Below are 18561 nucleotides of genomic sequence, written 5' to 3' on the forward strand. Positions count from 1 at the left end.
AAAAAAAAAACACGGGCCAGGTAGTGCTACACGGTTAGATGCAGCGGGCTCGGCAGTGCGGGGGTCAGCTGAAGGTGCGCAGCTTCTGCATACGAATTTCCACCTCGAAGGAACTACCACCTTTCTTTCTCAGCTCCTCGCAGCCGTAAAAACTCCTAAGCGGGGGAGCTGAGGAGCCGCGGCTGCACACACGGCAGCGCCCTGCGCTCCGCCAGCTCCTCCGCACCGCCTGCGCCAGCCGGGAAAGCCGAGCACAGAACGAAACAACCGCACGGCGGCCGCCCCCGTCCCCCGCCGCAGCGCGCCCCGCGGCGGCACGGCGCTGATTGGCTGGCGGGGCCGCGCGGGGGCTGATGGGATCGCCGCCGGGGCGGCCCAGCTCCTCCTTCGGCGGGCGGCGGCGGGATGCGCGGCCCGGCGCGCGGCAGGTACGTGGGGCGGGGAGGAGCGCCTGGCACGGCTCCGCGCCGGGGACTCGCCGGCCCGAGGGGCGGACGGGGCGCCCGGCGATTCCCACGCGCCGAAACCGGAGCCGCTGGCACGGCCCCCCCCCTCTTCTCGCCCGTTGACAGCCGGCGGCCCCCGGGAAGCGCGGCGGCGCAGGCTCGGAAGAGGAACCGCGGGCGGGAGGAGCATGCGGGGCTTCCTCGTGGCGGCGGGCGTGGGGCCGGGAGGGAACTGCCGCGCTGTCCTGCCTCAGGCGCGCTGTGCGGCGCGGAGGGCTCCTGGGCCGCCGCCCTGCGCTCCGCGTCCTGTTGGCGAGCCGCGCTTCTTTGCGGCTCGGGAGAAACGCGGCACCTCGGGATGCTTCCAAGCAGATGGCATCGAAGCTGGTAGCTGACAAAAGTCAGTGTCTGCCTTTAACGGAGGTACTGGGGCGGGTGGTGGTGTGCTGCAGGTGATGCTCGCGGTTTACATTCACCTGTCCGAGGCGTTCGGAGCTTCTGCTGCTGCTGTGGGTGTCTGAGGCCAGCGGGAGCCTGGGCTATGGGTGGAAACGGAGCGAGCAGACACGGACACGGAGGTGGCACTTCCATCCCTGTGTGTGATGGTGAGCACCTGATGGAGTCTACACAGGAGCAAATTGGAAGGCTTGCAGAATACCTGATTTAAATGGCACTTGCCTTCCCTTCGGGGTGCAATGCCTGTGTGTCTGTATGCAGAGTCCTGACTGCGACTTTCGAGTCTTCCTTCCTTTCAGTATGATTTGGTTTGATGTTATTTAGTCATGAATTTCAGTGTGTTAGTTCTTAACACTGGGGATTTTAATTTCAGAAGAGCTTTTTAATCATAAAACTTCTTTGAAGTTAGCTTGAAGAAATCTGAAAGCAGCGATGATGTTCTGCGTGCTTTTGGGCCCTTTTTGAGGAGAGCCCTGAGGGTACCTGGTGTTTGCACCCTGTGTTAGCGCTGAAATGGAGTGCAGCCTGTGCTGCTAGCCATAGGAGGCAGTCTGCCTGACTGTGTAGCTTGATGAGGAGTAATGAGATCATTAAACCATTTTCTTCCCCTGGATGAGTAGATTGGTGACTTCTGTAATTGTGCACAATCCACCATCTTTCAAAAGAAAAGCCTTTTCTGCTCCAGCTGTCCTTCTGTGGCATGTCTGCTTTTTCCTAATCAAGCTGCCTCTTTTTTGGGTAGAGGAGATGCTACCATGTTTATTTATTTATTTATTTATTTATTTATTTATTTATTTTTGAGACTTAAGCAATAGAAAACAGTAATTGTGTTTTCATGACCTTCCATGTAGTTTTCACAACTCTTGTATTATTGATTTTTTTTTTTTTTTTTTTTTTTTTTAAAGCTTAGGGTTCAGCTGTCTTATTTGTATGTTAAATCAGTGGTAATGTGGTAGAATTGAGTCCTATCACAGTAGTGCATGAGTGAGCAAAACAGCTCTGTGCAGAAGAAGCGCATTTTCTGAAGGAGGAGCAAGGAAAGTGTCTGAAGTGATCCATAGTAAACACAGAAAATTCTCCATCTGGTAACTAAGGATTAAGTGACTAAATTGCAAATGTGAATTCAGTGGTCCTAATCCTCCTTGGAGAAGGGTTTTGGTAATACTGAGTCACAGGCATCCATAAAGCCTGTTGCTCTCGTGGTTCGTATAAAATTATACATGCGATGGCACTTGTCAGACCTGTTTCCCTTCCAGATGTTTTCCAGGTAGTTTGAAAGACATATGGATAGATACCACTATGAATGTGTTATTGACAGAGGTCTGCAACACCGATGGTTCATGAACAATTTTTGCTCACAGGGCCCTCTACATTTTCTGTGTCTGAGACATTTTCTGTGTCATTTTCTGCAGCTGTGGTGTGAAGGAAAATGGCTCCAAAAGGCCTTGTGAATCATGTGAACCTAAAAAAGCTACCTGTGCTCCTAGCACCAGTGACAATATAATTGAAGTGAACCGGATTTGGGAACCACGTGCTAGGTTTACAAGCTTCTTAATTGGCTGGGTAACAGCGTTCGTTCTGTTTTGCAATAATGATGCTATCTCAGCGTGAAAGTACTTGTGAAGCAAGTCACCTCAGATCTACTTGGTGTGTGTCAAAATCTATCTACATGTACCTGGTAAAATAAAAATGGTGTAAAATTTTTAGTGCTAGAGAACAATAGTATTGAATGTTGAAAAATAGAGAAGTTGTTTTTCTGAGGTGAGCTACTGTAATAGTGATTGGAGGATTTATGCAGAACACCAAGGGCTAGCAGTGCTTTTTCTGTATCTCATCCACTCTGTGCTAGTAATTTGGCAACAGCAGAGCTCATGTGTCCATCTGTTCTAGCTTCACTTTGGCTGCGTTTCAAGTACAGATTTGCTTATCTTCAAGGATTGGTTTTCAAAATCATAGGGCCTATGGTTCTGGGTTCTGAAGTCCTTGGCTCTCTTACAAGGCAAAGAGGAGGCTGTAATACAGTAGCGTTAGTGAGCAGTATGTATCCTGTGTTGTGTTAATTCATTCTGACAGCCTCAGATAATTTGGGAACAACTTTGAATCGAGATGAGATTTCTTTACCTTTCAATGCTTGGCCAAAAGTAACTTTACGAACAAACTACTAATCACTTACTTCTGCCTAGCTGGGTGGTGCTTTGTTTTTGTTTTGTTCTATTGTTTCAGTCTAGACTGGAGAGAAAATCTGTCATTCTAAGGTTCCAAGTCCATCTACTTTTTGATGGAAGGCTGCAAAACTTCTATTTCAGGAACCTAAGCCCAGCTTATTGCATTAGTGTTGTTCATGGGTTCTGGATTCATGCAGACTGAACTACTTTTGCATGCCTAGAGTTGCTTTTAGGGCCATTTAATGTGGTGGTAACTACCTTGAGTTGTGTTCAGGGAGCACCTGCCAGTGTAGTGCTTTCCAAGAGCATGTGAAATCTCTGTAGCCTGCTTTGAACCTAAAACTGATCGTACAAAGGAGGAATAATAATGCTGTATGAAAAGTTCTTATTGATGGGTGTGAAACGGAGGGAAATCTATGGAAGAAAAACTTCTTTCTCATGAATAATAGGATGTTAATTGTGAATGTTGGCAGCGTCAACTAAATAAAAAGGTACATGAAGAGTTGAGTTTATGAGCAGCTGAGAAATGAATTATCCTGCTTAATAGTAAGTAGTAGTGCTGGAGGATTTTGACTTTTAAGTGGTTATTTTGTGCCTATTTTTGAGGGTCCCCCTCCGTTTAAAGAGTTACAAAGTGTAAATTAAGTTGTTCTCATTCCAGCTGATAAAGAGACCTACAAGAGCACAGACTTGGTTTATATTAACATATAGGTAGATAACTATGCAGTGATCTTATGCACTGCATTGACATGTTTAGATATTAAAGTATGTTATCACTCTTGTAGGATGCTGTTAGATTGGTCTTATGTGCTTAATGCTTTACTTCTAGCTGTGAATTCTTGTAGAAGATTAATAGCTCTACCATCATTTGTCCACTGTAGAAGATGGGTGGATTAATTTCGAGATGGAGGGTAAGTAAAATATTTTAACCATGTCATAATCTTTTGTTAGCTTGGAAGATGGAAGTTTGCAGGATGTGATTCTTAATCGTATTTGTTGACTTCGATGCTGGTTGAAAGTTACAGCTGAAGATTTATTTTCTTTGTACCAGACCTGGCAGGGTTTGGTTGAGTTACATAATTACTGCTTTGACTCCAAAGAGTTTTGTGGTACTCTATCATGATAGATACAGCAGTATCTGTAACTTTAAAGGTGAGTAGCTATTCTCAGTCCAAGTGGATACATTCAGAATATCATTCTGTATCTGTTTTTTAAAAAATAATTTGGTAGCTACATGTACAGATCTTTCTTCCTAACTATTTTTATTGGAATATGTATAATTTAATAATATACTGAGTTTGCAAAAGTCATGAAGCTTTTGACTATGCTCTTGACTATTCTTTCTATTAGCAGATGTGAGTTATTGAGTCTGGGTTTGCAAGTGATGTTTTTAGAGTTAAAAAAAAAAAAAAAAAAATCATTAAAAGGTGAGAGTGTAGTTAAAATTGCCAGCCCTGCTTGGAAGGGGGGGGGGGGGCGGGGTGTCTACAGTGGTTTTTGTGTTGGCCTTAGTCTTCAAGTTTGTGGTCCAGTGAGTTTGGGAGGACAATTAGTACCTTCCTACTTCTCAGATATTAGAGGAGATTGTTAGAAGATAGATTCCAAGTTGTTCTTAAGGGGAATTTTACTGCAGATGAGAATGCTTACTTGCTTATGATTTATTTAGAGCCTGTCTTTGTGTGCAATGAGTACTGCTAAAAGGTTAAAAGTTCTTAGATTGAGGCTTCTTGTCTATATTTTCTTTATTTTACCTCTTCCTTCCACTCATCAGTTCACTTCTTGTTCCTACCCACACACCTATTATTACCGTAGTTGTAGGTTTTCATCTTTTGTGGTGTAGGAGTGGAGCCTTCAATCCATAGGATGACAACTGCAAGACAGCGATGTGTCAGTGTCTTCTGTTTGTCACTATTCAAGTGTGTATGGAACTGCTGAGTCACGGCCTGAACCTCTGATTGACCACCTGAGGCGAGCCATGAGTAGCCACGGGAGCAGGGGTGAAGGCAATTCAGCTGTGCTGCCGGAAGGGGTGGAGCCTGGCTGCACCCCTCCTAGACCTATTTAAGAGCTGGCTGCCAGTGGGGAAGGATCTCTTCTGGAGATCCACTCTGCTGGAGTTTTGTAGTGAGCCCAGGATACTGATAAGCATCCTATCTTTTTTGCTTGGGTGTAAGAACTGAGCAGCCAAGCTCTCTGGTACAATGCATAACTGTAACATCTGTACATTCATTGCTTGTACAAGTAGGAAAGATTATTAGTTTTATATAAAATAGATGATATATTAATTCATTATGTGTCTTTTTGTTAGAAAACTGTTAATCTACACTAATCCTCAATGTATTTCTTTAATCAGATTAATGGCTTTGTCCTTTCCCTTGTAAGCAGGCAAAGCCTTCTACTGTAGAAGTATTAGAAAAAATTGATAAGGTATGTATTTGACTCTTAATTATTTGTTTTTGTTTGGAAATATATGTCCTGTTTGGTCACACTTTTATTTTAAGTAAAATAATGCTATGGAATTTTAAATCATTTTGATTTTTCCATTTGGTTGTTATAGATTCTGAGTTTCATATAGACTGCTACATTAAACAAAAACAAAAACAAAACAAAAACAAAAAAACCCCAAAACAAACAGACAAACCCCAACCCTAACAACCTAAACTACACCAAAACACTGCGTAATAATTAGAGGAACTATAGTTCTATAGTTTAAACAGTTGTTTAGAAAGCTTGGAACAGGTCTGAATTGTGAGCTTGGCGTAACTTCACAATTCTATTATAACTAATAGTTAAACTCTTGTGTTATGGGAAACATCACTTGAGGAAAGTTCTGTTTATCAGGCTTGCTAGAAAAGCTTCAGTGTGTGGTTTAAAGTGCAAAAATTGTAACTATAGTGGTAGTAAGTAAGGCAGAGCCTGAGTAACAAAACAGACAATTAATCAGTTGTGCTTTTTAGCTGGAATTTCAGACTTGTGTCTGTATTGCTTGAAGAAATATTCATTTGAAATATTCATTTGAAATATGCTGTTGATACTTTTTCCTTTAAATTTAAGTACTTCTGTTGTCACTTGAAATGCGATAAAAATGGTAACACTTCAGAGCATAGCTTGATTGCTTACTAATATGCCAGAAGTATCATTTTGATTTTCAAGATTTTAGTCTTATAAAATATTGAGATGAAACCATGTGGAGTGATTGGGAGGTTTCAGCAGTTTCCTGTGTTAGTAGGAAAGCATTAAAAACATTTGATGTTCCACATGTCTGATAAAAGTTTTAGAATGCAAGATATATTTGGTAGAGTCTTCTGTGGTCTTAGAGACAGCCATTCATAGGCTACAGAGCATGTTCAGTTTGTCCCAAACATACTAAAATGTTACATAGGAAAAAGTAATAGTTTTCAGTTGTTCTGCCCAGTAGTGATATGTCACTGCTAATACAGTGCAAGTGGCCCTCATTGTAAGTATAGTCCTGGGGTGTATTTATGGTGTGAAAGTTATCTCCGGGTAAATAGCAGCATTTATCAAAAATATGCTTCACTTCAGTGCTGGTATGACACTGTGGCTAATTTTAGCAAGCACTTAAAAGCGGCTTAATAAAAGCCACAGTTACATTTCATCATTAAACTTGAACCTATTTATTTACAGGAAATACAGACATTAGAAGAATTTAGAGAAAAAAATCAGAGACTACAGAAACTATGGGTTGGAAGGCTGCTCTTCTACTCTTCACTTCTTTATCTTGCCACCTGCTTAATTGTGTATTTGTGGTGTCTTCCTGATGAATGGACAGCAAGGTTTTTTATGACGCTTCCATTTTTTGCATTTCCACTGATGTAAGTAAATTTCTCTTTTTTAAACATTTGTCTCTTTGATAGAAGGAGATGGAGAATACTTTGTGGCAGGGGTTTGGGTTTGTTTTTGATGGTCTTTGAGTTGTTATAACTTGTTGAATTTTTTGTTTTAAAATAAATCCAAGTAGTAGGATAGATGCTTTCTTTAGTGGAAATGTTTCTTCAGGCTCTGGATTTAGTATTGAATTAAGTTTTATCATCAGAAGATGTTAGCAGCTAACGTTGCTTGACTTACCAAAATTATACCAGAACTAGAGAGAGAGCTGTACCTGAGCAGCTGCCAGTTAGCATAGTATAAACAGAAGAGCACTATCTTAGGTTTCATTTCTGCTGCTGTTTTGGAAAAGCAACACTACTGTATGGAAGCAATACAAGCAAGTTATTTTGCCTGTATGTGAAGTGAACCATATAAAATTGGAGGAAAAAGTTTGAGACTAAATGGAAAAAACTGAATTTTAGATGTTAGTTGAGTGTTAGCTCAAGTTATGTGGAGGGTTATTGGGCTAAATATATTGAGGATCAATTTTAAATATATTGAGGATCAATTTTGCTTAAATAGCTGGTTTTTTTCCTGTAAATTCCTTGATTGTTTACATAATAAACACCCTAACATTTTTGAATGTGGATAGGAGGGACGATAGTCTTGTCTTTTTCTACACAATTGCCTGTTTGTCCTCATGAGTGACTAGTTTTCTACGTTGGCCTTTTTCTATTTAAAAACAAAAAGTTGAGTTCCCACCTTACCAAAGAGTGCTTTCATTTCTTTGCTCTTTGCCCCCAGCCCTCAGCAAGGAGAATTGGTCTTGGTCTTTGGAGCAACATTTCTAGAAAACAGATTGCAGAGTGCATTTACTGCTTTATGTCATAGGAATTTGCACTATCTCAGATGAGCATGATGAATGCTGTCTATATTTGTGCAGCACAATTGTATGGAAACTTGATTTGCCAGTGCTCTAGCTCTAGACTTGAAAGGAAGAGTCAAGTGTATGTATTTAAGGATATGCAAGATCAATGGGTGTGGATAACACAGAACATAATACATTATACGTTAAAAGATACACGAAGATATTCTCTACATGTTATGTTGTGTTAAGTGGAATGTAGTCAAGTGTTGCTGTTATAGAATCCTGTGGAGAAGATAGATGGGCCGTGCTATCTTTTCTGGAAAGAATTAATTTATAAATTAATCTTTGACAGCAATATGAATTGTTTAGTTCTTAAGTGCACTGATTTGAAGCCTTTTGTTGTTAGCATGCAAAGCTTGCTTATGCTATTAGTGACAGTGTGTAGAAGAGGAATCTTCACCTCACTGAGGTAGGAGAGCTTGTGTAGAAATGAAAAATTTGCAATTGAAGGTGATGGCTTCTAGTGCTCTGGTGTGAATTTTCACTTTGGATTTTCCCTAATTTGTCTTCCCAATTCTTGCTTCACTTTTTTGGAATGGTGGCATTTTTGAATTAGATTACAAGTTCAGACCTGGACTTGTTTTTTACCATTTGTGACAGTTCATCTGATTTTTTTTCTATTAAGCTATTACACTTCAGGTTTTTTGACAGATGCGAATAGCAAACAACTGCCAGCTCGTCTTTGCTCTCAGTCAGGAGGTGCCACCCAGCAATAGCTCTAAGATTTCTTCTTCTTCTATTTATTTTTTTTTTTTAAAGCCCTAATCCAACTGGAATATGTCTACCTTTTCCAGTTGCAGTCAGTCACCATCTTGTTTCTGCCTTAGGTCATTCCCTCAGTCTTGGCACGTTACTGGTAAGGAGAGTTAACTGCTAGGATCGATTTTAAATATGTATTAATACTTCTGAGAAGATCTGTGTTTTAGGAAGATATTCTTGAAATGGAATCTATTTAAATGAAAAGTATTTCATCTTGCCCTAATTCTCATATAAATGTTTTTCATTTTAAACTTATGTTTATATGAAAAGATCTGTTTTCCAACTTTGACTTCCGAGTTTCATGAATTTTCTGCTGTGTGAAATCCTACCATATGTGTTTGCTTAGGATACAACTTTAGGTAGGAAACGACTCTTTTCTGTATTAAGCATAGATAAAAACAAAGAAGTAATGCCTGTGTGCCATAGTGTTCTTTCTTCATGGGAAGGTGTATTTTAGGTTGTTAAGAGACAGCGCTGTCTGTGTTCTTAAGTTGTTACAGTAGACTTTCGGAAGTGGAATGGTTAGGCTTGTTTCTCTTACCTTGGATATGTTACCTTCACTTTCTATTTGCCTTGTCTGACTTACCTAATTCATGTTTTGTTACTGTGTAAAAGCATTTGAAACTGAGTAGCCATTATATAAATACAAAATATGTTTTTATGAATTACTCAGAAGTATTTTTAAAATCTCACATTATTTTGCTTGCTTTCCTATACTAGTTATAGGAAAATGTTTCTAGCCTTTGGGATGTGGATTTTTTTGCTCAACTGAAACACTGCTACTTTATCGTAATTATAAACAATTCTAAATTTAAAGAAGTCTTTAGTCTTTGTAGAGAAGCCTTTCAAATGTAAAACAGACATCAATCAGTAATTTTATTTTGAGCACACAGATAAAGCTGCTGCATTGTTTGGACTAAGTCAGATGAAACTGTACAGAATGTGACTGGATTCAGAGCTCTGTAAAATCAATGGGAGTCAGGACAGTTGTATTTGTTTGGGAGAGCATTTGCACAATAGCTGTATCTCTTGCCTTTCATTGGTATTGAATTCCCTGTACAAACCTCCTGTGTCTTAATTTTGAGACTTAGTTGGTGGACTTGTTTTTTGGTTAACTTGCTTCATAAATTTATTTAACAAGAAGCAATGAATAGGTAGTTTTCAGCTGGTTTCATATACCTTGAGGTTTCCAAACATTCTCACTGAGCGTTTTAGCGAGCAATGATGTTACTGCTACTGCTTCCTTAGTATTTCTACCTATAGTAGTGTTTGTTTAATGTTATTCCAGTTGGATTTTATTTATACCAGTGTTGGTGTCTCGTCAATGTAATCGTTAAGCTTCAATTAATATTTAAGCTCTCTGCTTAATATTGTTAATATTGAAGATTAGAAATATTATTAATTGTTATTTAAACGATTACGTAACTTAAATATTGTTTGAAGATTTGTTCTTTGTATTTGCAGAATTAAATCTCATGTGGTAAGTCTTCTGTGTGAACTGTCTGCTTTGCTAAATGACTTCAGAAATGATTTCTGCAATATTTTAATTAATGTAACTCTTCTTTCTGTTTTAAAGAATCTGGTTTATAAGAACACTGCTCATTTTTTTCTTTTCCAAAAGGACAGAAAGGAATAGTAAGTATTTTTGTCTTTCTAAGCCTATGGGGCTAGTTGGGAATGATGCTTGCGATGAGAAAGGAAATATTTTGAATCATTTGGTGCTTCCAGCAATAACCTCTTGATGTTAAAATGGGTAGCGTTAGTCACACTGTTGTTTCTACCACAACTCTGTAGAGAACATTAAGGAAACTGTTTAATCTCTCTATTTATGAAATGATGGTAACCTTTTCTCCTCTCTTTGGATATTTGGAAGTGTAACAGAATAAAATGCAGCAGAAAAAGGAAAATAATAGGAGTGACTTCTTTAATATTTGCATTTTGCAAGTATTCTTGCAGTTCTAATTTGTTATCTTTATGTACAAGAGGAGAGATGTATAGCAAGTGTTAAATTTATTTGTCAAGACGGCTTACTCCTCACCAAGTTCTCCAAAATATGCTTATGCTCTCCTGAGTGTATGAGGAGATGGGTGTGTGATGGCTTTTTTTTTTTTTTTTTTTTTTTGAGAGCTAAGGAAAATTGGGTGTCATGTAACTTAAAAAAAAATAAAAATGCTGGTGTTCAAATATATTTGTGTGTAGTTGCTAAAGTACATGCAAATTCACTGTAATGTGAAATTCATCTGTCTGGTAGTTAGACTTCATCTGAGATTTTCTTTGGAAGGAATCTGGCTTGTAGCGATATCTCACAGTCATGCGAGCACTTTTACAGAAAAAAGTCAGTGTTTTATGGCTTGCAGAGCAACAAGATGTTTTTAAGTTGACAGCTTTTGAGTTGAATGTCACTTTTGGAATTTCTTAAATTTAATGTTTACATCTTAATGCAAGCATAGGGACAGACATTTTTATGTATGGATAAAATTGTTCATATATTTTGTGATGCTGTGTTGATTCATTTCTAAGGACAAATATGTATTTGCATTGTGTGGCCCCATAAGAAATAAAAGTGTATTATTCTGATTCGTTTAAAAGCCTTTGTTGTTTTTAGAATATGAGGAAGTCTACTGCCTTTAAACCTGTGTAGAAAAGGTTTAAGTACTTGTTAGATCGCGCTAAAGAGAATTATTTCTGCACTAGAGATTGGGCAAACCCAATTTGTGTTTTACCTCAAAATTGCGAGTCTTCTATTTAGAAAAGAGAAATAAAACACACAGTGCAAGAGTTGCAGAAAAAAATGCATTGGAAAAAGAACTGGCAACTGAGTATCTCAAATATAGTCTTTTGTTCTGATATAATTTAGTACAGTGAGTTTCATTAGAAATGATATTTTAATACTGTGGAAGTCTACGCTGGATAACTACATCAGTTTTGGGAGCCAAGCTCTGAATGAGGAAAATTCCTAGTGAAACACAGGGAGGATGGGTGATGTAGGAAGATTAGGGAATATCAGTTTTTAAGATAGGTGAGTCAGATAGCTGTTGAGGAAGATTTAGGCTGATCTATCCCAAAGCATGGTGAAAATAAATGAGGTATTTTGCAGGTATTGACTTCTCTGATATGAATGCTTTTTCAGTAGCCTTAATTAAGATAAGATATATATTGGTTTCTTGAGAGTGCTTTCCAGTAATTTCCATTTGTCCACCTTGGAAGTGGCAAGCATGAGATGTTTGTCAAAAGCAGGGGGTAAAGAAACAAATGCTCCCTCTTTAAACTTACTGTATTCCTATGTGGGTGGCTGTACTCGAAGTTGTTCTCGGCAGTTGTATACCAAATGCAGCCTCTATTTCTTAATTGACTGTTAATGAATGACACTACTATTTGTTTGGCTGCCTGATCCCATGCTACCTTACAGTGGAAGCTGTTGATCTATATGGGACTACCCAAGAGACTGTTTTAATACAGATATCAAATTTGGTGGGTGGAGGTGTATTAGTTTGTTTATTTGAAGTAATTCCTGGGATTGTATATTTTCTTTGGCGTGGCCTGGCACTCAGTAGATTTTGCTCTAAGTTCCATCTCTTTTACTGGTAAGTGATGGTAATAGTTATTTTTTTCTTAGCATTCAACTTCAGAATTTTGTATGTGCCAGGTTCTAGTATTTTATACATTGAATAGAATGGCTTATTACATCAAAATGGGTTCCTACATTCTGGAAAAGTTCAAGATGTTATGTGTTCCTCAAAGTTATTTCCCGGAATAAGTTTTCAGAAGTATATAATATACCTAATAAATATACATAGATAAATGCAAATGTATGTATGTAAGTAAAAGTATGTATTACATTTAATATTATTCTTGTTTCTTATAGCTTTATTTATTTTATTTTATTTATAGCTTTTGGAAAACTGAAAAATGGGTAAACACACATTTTATGTGTGTTAAGCTCTTCTTGCTATGAAGGATGTAGTGGAAAACTGGTGTTACCAAGAAAACCTCTTCTGTACTAGGTGATGGTTTATTGCAGTGAGGTTTCCTTGAGTGCCAAGCTGTAAGCATTTGACTTAAGGAGAATCCCATTGCATTTGACCTTTCCTCTCTGTTCCTTATAGAGATAAGAGGTTAAGTGCTGCACTTATTACTTGTAGCAAAGTCTCTTACATTTAGTAGTAAAATGACCTGGTTAGCCTACAAAACTTCTTTTCTCTTCTGTGATCTCTAGTATTGGAAGGATGAAATAAATTCAGATTTGAAGCTCAGAATTCATCCGGCATTTGAAACTAGCATGTGTAAGAGGCTTATATGAAATATTGAAGCCAGTAAATCCGGTACTCAGATATATTAATACTTGGACTTCAAGCATTTTTTTCTGTAGTTTGACTGCTGAGATTAAGTGCATTTGGTCCATTGTTGTAGCAATTTTAATGTAGGTCAAAGCAGGGCACTAGCTAGAATTGGTTCCCTTAATGAGGAAATGGTACATAAAACTTTTTAAATAGTTATAACTGTAAAATGATAAGTGGGCTATAATTTATGAGCAGTTTCAGGGTTAAAGATAGTTTCTTTTCTTTTTTTTTTTTTTTTTTCAAGTTTAACTGAAGCAGGTTTTGTTGTGGTCAGTAAACTTTGATCGTACAGGGCAAATTCAGTGGTCAGAGGGTGCAGGCATTCTCATATGTGGAAACTGATGTATGATGTTTTTCTTTTAGATGATGCGCTGGACGATTTAAAATCTCAAAAGAAAAAAATTGTAAGTAAAACTTCAAAAAGCAGTTGTTGGGGTCCACTGAAATGTTTTTGTCTCTACAAGCTCAGCTTGATGAAGATACGTAAATGAAAAGCAGAGACAGGCAGAGGAGAAGGGGGGAAGCTATTAATGTTGCTCTGTTTTCATGTTTTCTAGTACTCCTGCCACACAGTAGTACCGGGCTGCTTGTGTATGAGAATAAATTCTCTTCTCGTAGTTTAAATTAAACCTCCTGTTTTGTTTTTTGTTGCTAGGTCTGCTAAGTGATTTAGCAAAAAATGAAAATGTATTCTTTAAATTGCTTATTGCTTTAGGTTTATAAAGCAGTAGATATACTGGCTCGAGAACATAGTCCAACTGAATTTTTAATAGACACATCATTTAATTTTTTGTTTATAAATAACAAAAATGACTTGCATCTGGATTCACTTTTTCATCAAGTAACAGATTGTTTGTATCTCAAATGCTTCCTTGCTTATTTTTCATTCTCCTCCATCTTATTTTTATACATGTATTCATTCCATTATCTTTTTTCCTCTTGAAAATGTATACTGTCTTGTATCAGTTCCATTGGTTATCTCCAGCTTGTTTTTGTGAGCTGTGTGGATGAATTAACTGTATGAAACTGGTGTATGTCAGGTCTTTGTATCAGATGGATCAACACTTGATCTTGAAACAAATTTTAGATCGAAAACCTACTGAGTCTTGGATAACTCGCACTGTACACCGAAAGCTGTTTCATCTCTGGCTAGTCGCTCTGTAAGGAAACTGTGGCTTCATCTCAGGTTTCTCAGGGCAAAACTTAACAAAAACCCAAAAACCTCCAACCAGCCACCGATGAAATCACAAATGAAGTCCCTACCCATGAAACATCCTCCTGAGGTTGCAGTATGTTTATGATTTTTTCCAAGTGTTTACCTTGTGCCTTCTGGATTGCTTGCTCTAGTAGCTAAATTAACAGAAAACCTGCAGCAAAACTACTAAAAAGGTGTCTGTTAAGAGTCTGAAATCATATGGCCTTCACATGGCAAACAGAATTCACTGATCTTCCACTGGGCTGTGTAAGTACATTGTAAATATAAAAATGGTACGGAAAACTGTAACCTGATTGTCATTGTCCTTTAGTAAAGAGGATTTGCTAATTTATATCTGCTAATCTTTATTTTAAGGGATCTGTTAAATGGAGGTGTCCTTTGGCTGAAGAGGTGATGAAAAGAGTTGGAGAAGCTTAAATTTTGTAGTAATGAAATAAATGAATATGACAGCTATAGTTTTAATCTTATTTTATTAAAACAATAACTGAAGTTAGTTAATCTTTCCAATTTACACAGTTACTGAGTTGTTTTGAAGGGAAATCTCTGGAGAAGCTCAATGCAGATCCCAAGAGCCTTTGGAGTCTTGAGTGTAAATCTCTCATTTCATTTAAATAGACGGTTTTCTGTTATCAGAATCATCATATTATTGAAAAAATAGTCATGCTGAACTTGTGTGTGGATTCCTTGCCTTTTTTATTTTATTTTGGATGAGACAAAATCAAGTAGATAAGTCAGGAAAAAAAATGGGGAGGTTTCTTTGCTTGGAATTATAGTGAAACATGGTGTAAATGTCCTGACTTTGCATATGCAAAATATATAATGTAAAAAAAAAGTTTAAAAAAAAAAAAAAAAGTCAAAACAACAGCAAAAGTGCCAACCTGTACTTGTTGAAGACAAACTTCTAAGCAGAACTTTAGCTCTACTATTTTTCAGTCTGAGGGCAATATAGTCTGTGACTATCTCCTGAGCTTGTGGGTGCCTAATTCCTAGCAAGGAAGCAGAGGACTTACTGAAGCCTATTGATCTGGTGTGGTGTTGGTATTTTTCACTCTGAAGATTTTCTTCAAAGTTTGGTCATAGCTTAAGGTATTTAATTAAGCTTGAATCCTACTGTGTTGAAATGAGCTGAAAACAGATGCAGGTAATTACCTAGAATTTGTATTCTAGATCAAAGCATTTTAAAATTGAGTTATAACAATTATGTAGTAATGTGATTTTGATAATATTTAGATTTAGTTTTGGTTTTGTATTAATTTCCTTAGTCCTATCTGTATCAACAAGTACCGGTAGTGATACCTACTTCGTAGTTCAAGCAATGAAACCAAGGGGAAAAAAAACAACCAACCAACCAGAAGCATTAATGAGAAGTAATGGGAATGGAGAAGAACAAGATCATAGTTTTTTCCTGTTGGATTCTAAGTAGCCAATGTATTTGGTGATAGAAATGGTTACTGAGATATTAACATAGTGAGTGGGTAAATTATGTACTTCCTGTTTATTTGTAACGTGGATTGTCTAGGCACTGTGAGCATGCTGCAATAGCTATAGTTTTTCACTTTATTGTAGTTCAACTGCCTGAGTGCTGGAGAAACTTTAAAGACAGTTGGCCTTTTGAGAAGTGTTACAGCCCTTGAGCTTTTCTGGCCTGTGGTCTATCTTTTCCCTGGTAATGCTCCTTGAGTTCCAAAGGGTGCCAACAACAGAATAAGCTCCTCACCTACTAGATGGAAAGCCCTGGTGATTGTGCCATGTGAGCTGCCAAATGGGCCCTTCAGCTCTTCTCACAAGACTTCAGACTTTAGTAGCATAATCACATGAATGGTAACGTGGGTGAAATATCTGAGATTTTTCATCTTGAAATATCCATTAATATTGTCTGTTGAGACGAAGTACACAGTGTGTATAATACTTTGCACAGGGTTGAGTATTGTTTCCTTAGTGGTCTCAAACATGCTGTGGTTCTCTATGGCGCTGTCACGGGGGTAAGAATTGAGTGCGTTAGCTATAATTAAGACAGTACTTCAAGATGCAACTTTTCCCATCATTGATTATAAGGGATACTATGGTTGTGTTTGTGATACTGTGACTGTCTCTTTGGCCTTAGTTCTTCATCGGTTAATGAAGTTGTCAACCCTTAAGCCTGAATGTGTTTAGATGAGCAAGTTCAGAGGGTTAAGCAGATTAAAAGCAAGGGCACAGGACATGTGTTAAGCTGCTAGAAGTGGGAATTAACAGAGACTTTACCTGGAGTAGCGGTCTTAAAGATGGGATAATTCTTAGCCTGAGGACAGAGTTGCTAAGATAGCATAGTAATTACTGACCATTGCGTGAGCCCGGCTGTGCCTACCCAATGTACGTTAGAGTCCTGCGAATTCACAATAGGAAGCTCAACGTGTGATTAAAAATTAAATCTACTGATGAATAACCAAGGTGTTTCTTGTAAATGTGTTGCAGTGTTCATATGAAACGGTTACTATTGTGGCTTAAATTACTTTATTTTCTATTTTAAAGTTACTTTTGTATGTGCTTGCAAATCTTATACTGTATGTTAAAATTAATCTTCAGCCTCGCACAAATGTGTAGAAATACTTCTCCATAGTGAGGTTTGACGTACCAAGTAATTCAGTTTAAGAACTCACGAGGTAGTGTGGTGATTAAGTAGCTTGCACTGTGCTAATACTTCAAATTTCTATTTGCTAAATCACCCTGACAAGATGCTTAAAATACATTACACATATTACTTTTCAGTGTAGGCAACTGGTGTAGTTTTTGCAAGAGTTCTGTTTAGTTGTCGTTTGGAAAGCAAGCCACCCATGCAGTTATCCATAGGAGAGAAAGTGGTATAGCCATGGTGCTTTATTAAGATGTGACTAATTCTGTGAGTTAGTTCGGAAATCCATGATTAGGGTGGTATTAACCTTTTTAGAGAATTCATTTGTTATTCTGGTTACTCAGCATTTTAGCTTGATAAACTGGATTTTGTTTTGGTAGGAGTTGAAAAATGTTTTTGTGGGGGAAAACATTTGAATCTCAGAGAAGGTTATTAGGGAGAAGAGCGGAACTGTAGAGCAATTTGTTGTGTTTTTGAGCCATTGTTCAGCACAAAGCTTTTCTGGGGTCATTTCAAAGTAGTGAATGATCCAGAAGTCAGTCATTTGATTTGTATTTACAAATGGATTTGTGGTAGTGCAGAAGCAAGTTTCTTCTTCATGCATTCTTATAGTATTCCAAGCTTATGCACACAAGCCATTATGTGCTTCTAGTAATTATACTGATTTGCAAAAGTTTGATCTCTTCACTACTTTTTTTTTTTTTTGTATTGTCAGCCAATATACATTTAACTGATTTCAGGAAAATATATTCTAGAAGTGAAGCCATGGGATTGGTGAATGTATTTATAAAAATCTCAATTGTTTTTAGGAGTTTTCAAGAAATTTGTAAAAGCTTGATTGCAGATATGAATTCTCATTCAGTTTCAGCTTTGCTGTATTAATATAGCTGTGTATAAACTTCAAAATATGAAGAATAACTTGTTGAATTATCCCATAATTCGATAACGTGAGAATGACTGTGATATCTGAATCTTGTGACAGGAAAGTGTCAAGTGATGGTGGAGCATTCTGTTCTTTCTTTACCTAGAAGTCATCTAGTCTGAGGTTTTCTCGTTTTCCTGTGTTGCTATGAAGACAAATGCATGCATTCTACGGTCATTTATGTAAAGTGACTTGGGGCTCTTCCTTTTGGTTTGGGGACTAGATATTGACACTGATGGTTAATGCTTCCCCACTTTCCCTTGCTAACATCAGCTGGTCATGTGAAGGATTGCCTAATGGTTTGCACTTTTATGAGAAATTAATGCTTTGTTTTTGCTATTAGACTCTTAATTCTGATCTTAGTGTGTACTGCGTGGCATTTCTAAGTTAGTGGGTTAACTTAAAGCCCTGCAGAAATAAAAAATTTAGCAAATTTATTATTATTTTTACTTCCCTATTCGTTCCCTTTTTATTTCAACAGTCTTTAATTAGCAGCTTGTGTAGTATTCCTTGTCTTGAACTTCTGGTAGTGCATGTAGGAGAGAGCTGTTAAATGGGTACTGTGTATCTGTTAAATGGAGTGGAATTTATTTATCTTCTGAGGTCTATTTGTGATTCTGAGGTTTCTTTAATGGTAAAAGCAATGCAAGGACTGTATACACAGGCTGAGATGCTAGTTTCTCACTAGTGAAATACTTGCCTAAAAGTCATGTTAATGTGCACCATTTATTATTTTAGCAGTGATAAATGACTTTGAGGGAATGTAATTTTTTGACCACTGACCTTCTCAGTTTTACAGCTTATGCCAACAGCAAATTTAACAAACAAACAAACGACTACTTTTGGCTGAACGTGGCCATTAGTCAGCATATCTAAGAGAAAAGGTCTGC

The 18561-nt window shown here is 37.9% G+C and overlaps 1 protein-coding gene across 5 annotated transcripts in view; it reads left to right on the forward strand.

The window, feature by feature from the left end:
* Positions 1–370: 370 nt before the first annotated feature.
* LNPK (lunapark, ER junction formation factor) overlaps positions 371–18561 on the forward strand; it is a 39084-nt gene continuing 20893 nt past the window's right edge. The window contains exons 1-6 of one of the 5 annotated variants that reach the window (XM_042822109.1): positions 371–428; positions 3897–3978; positions 5450–5494; positions 6713–6900; positions 10159–10217; positions 13286–13326. In XM_042822109.1, the coding sequence (XP_042678043.1) occupies positions 3952–3978; positions 5450–5494; positions 6713–6900; positions 10159–10217; positions 13286–13326 (360 nt within the window). In that variant the 5' untranslated portion in view covers positions 371–428; positions 3897–3951. Of the gene's footprint in view, positions 429–763; positions 847–967; positions 1052–1833; positions 2550–3896; positions 3979–5449; positions 5495–6712; positions 6901–10158; positions 10218–13285; positions 13327–18561 lie in introns of those variants that run through there. The other 4 variants (XM_042822113.1, XM_042822112.1, XM_042822110.1 and 1 more) reach the window with 4 other exon arrangements.

This window comes from Centrocercus urophasianus, unplaced genomic scaffold (assembly GCF_019232065.1).
Source record: "Centrocercus urophasianus isolate 14NV4802_14NV808 unplaced genomic scaffold, USGS_Curo_1.0 seq_20, whole genome shotgun sequence".
Taxonomy (NCBI): Eukaryota; Metazoa; Chordata; class Aves; order Galliformes; family Phasianidae; genus Centrocercus; species Centrocercus urophasianus.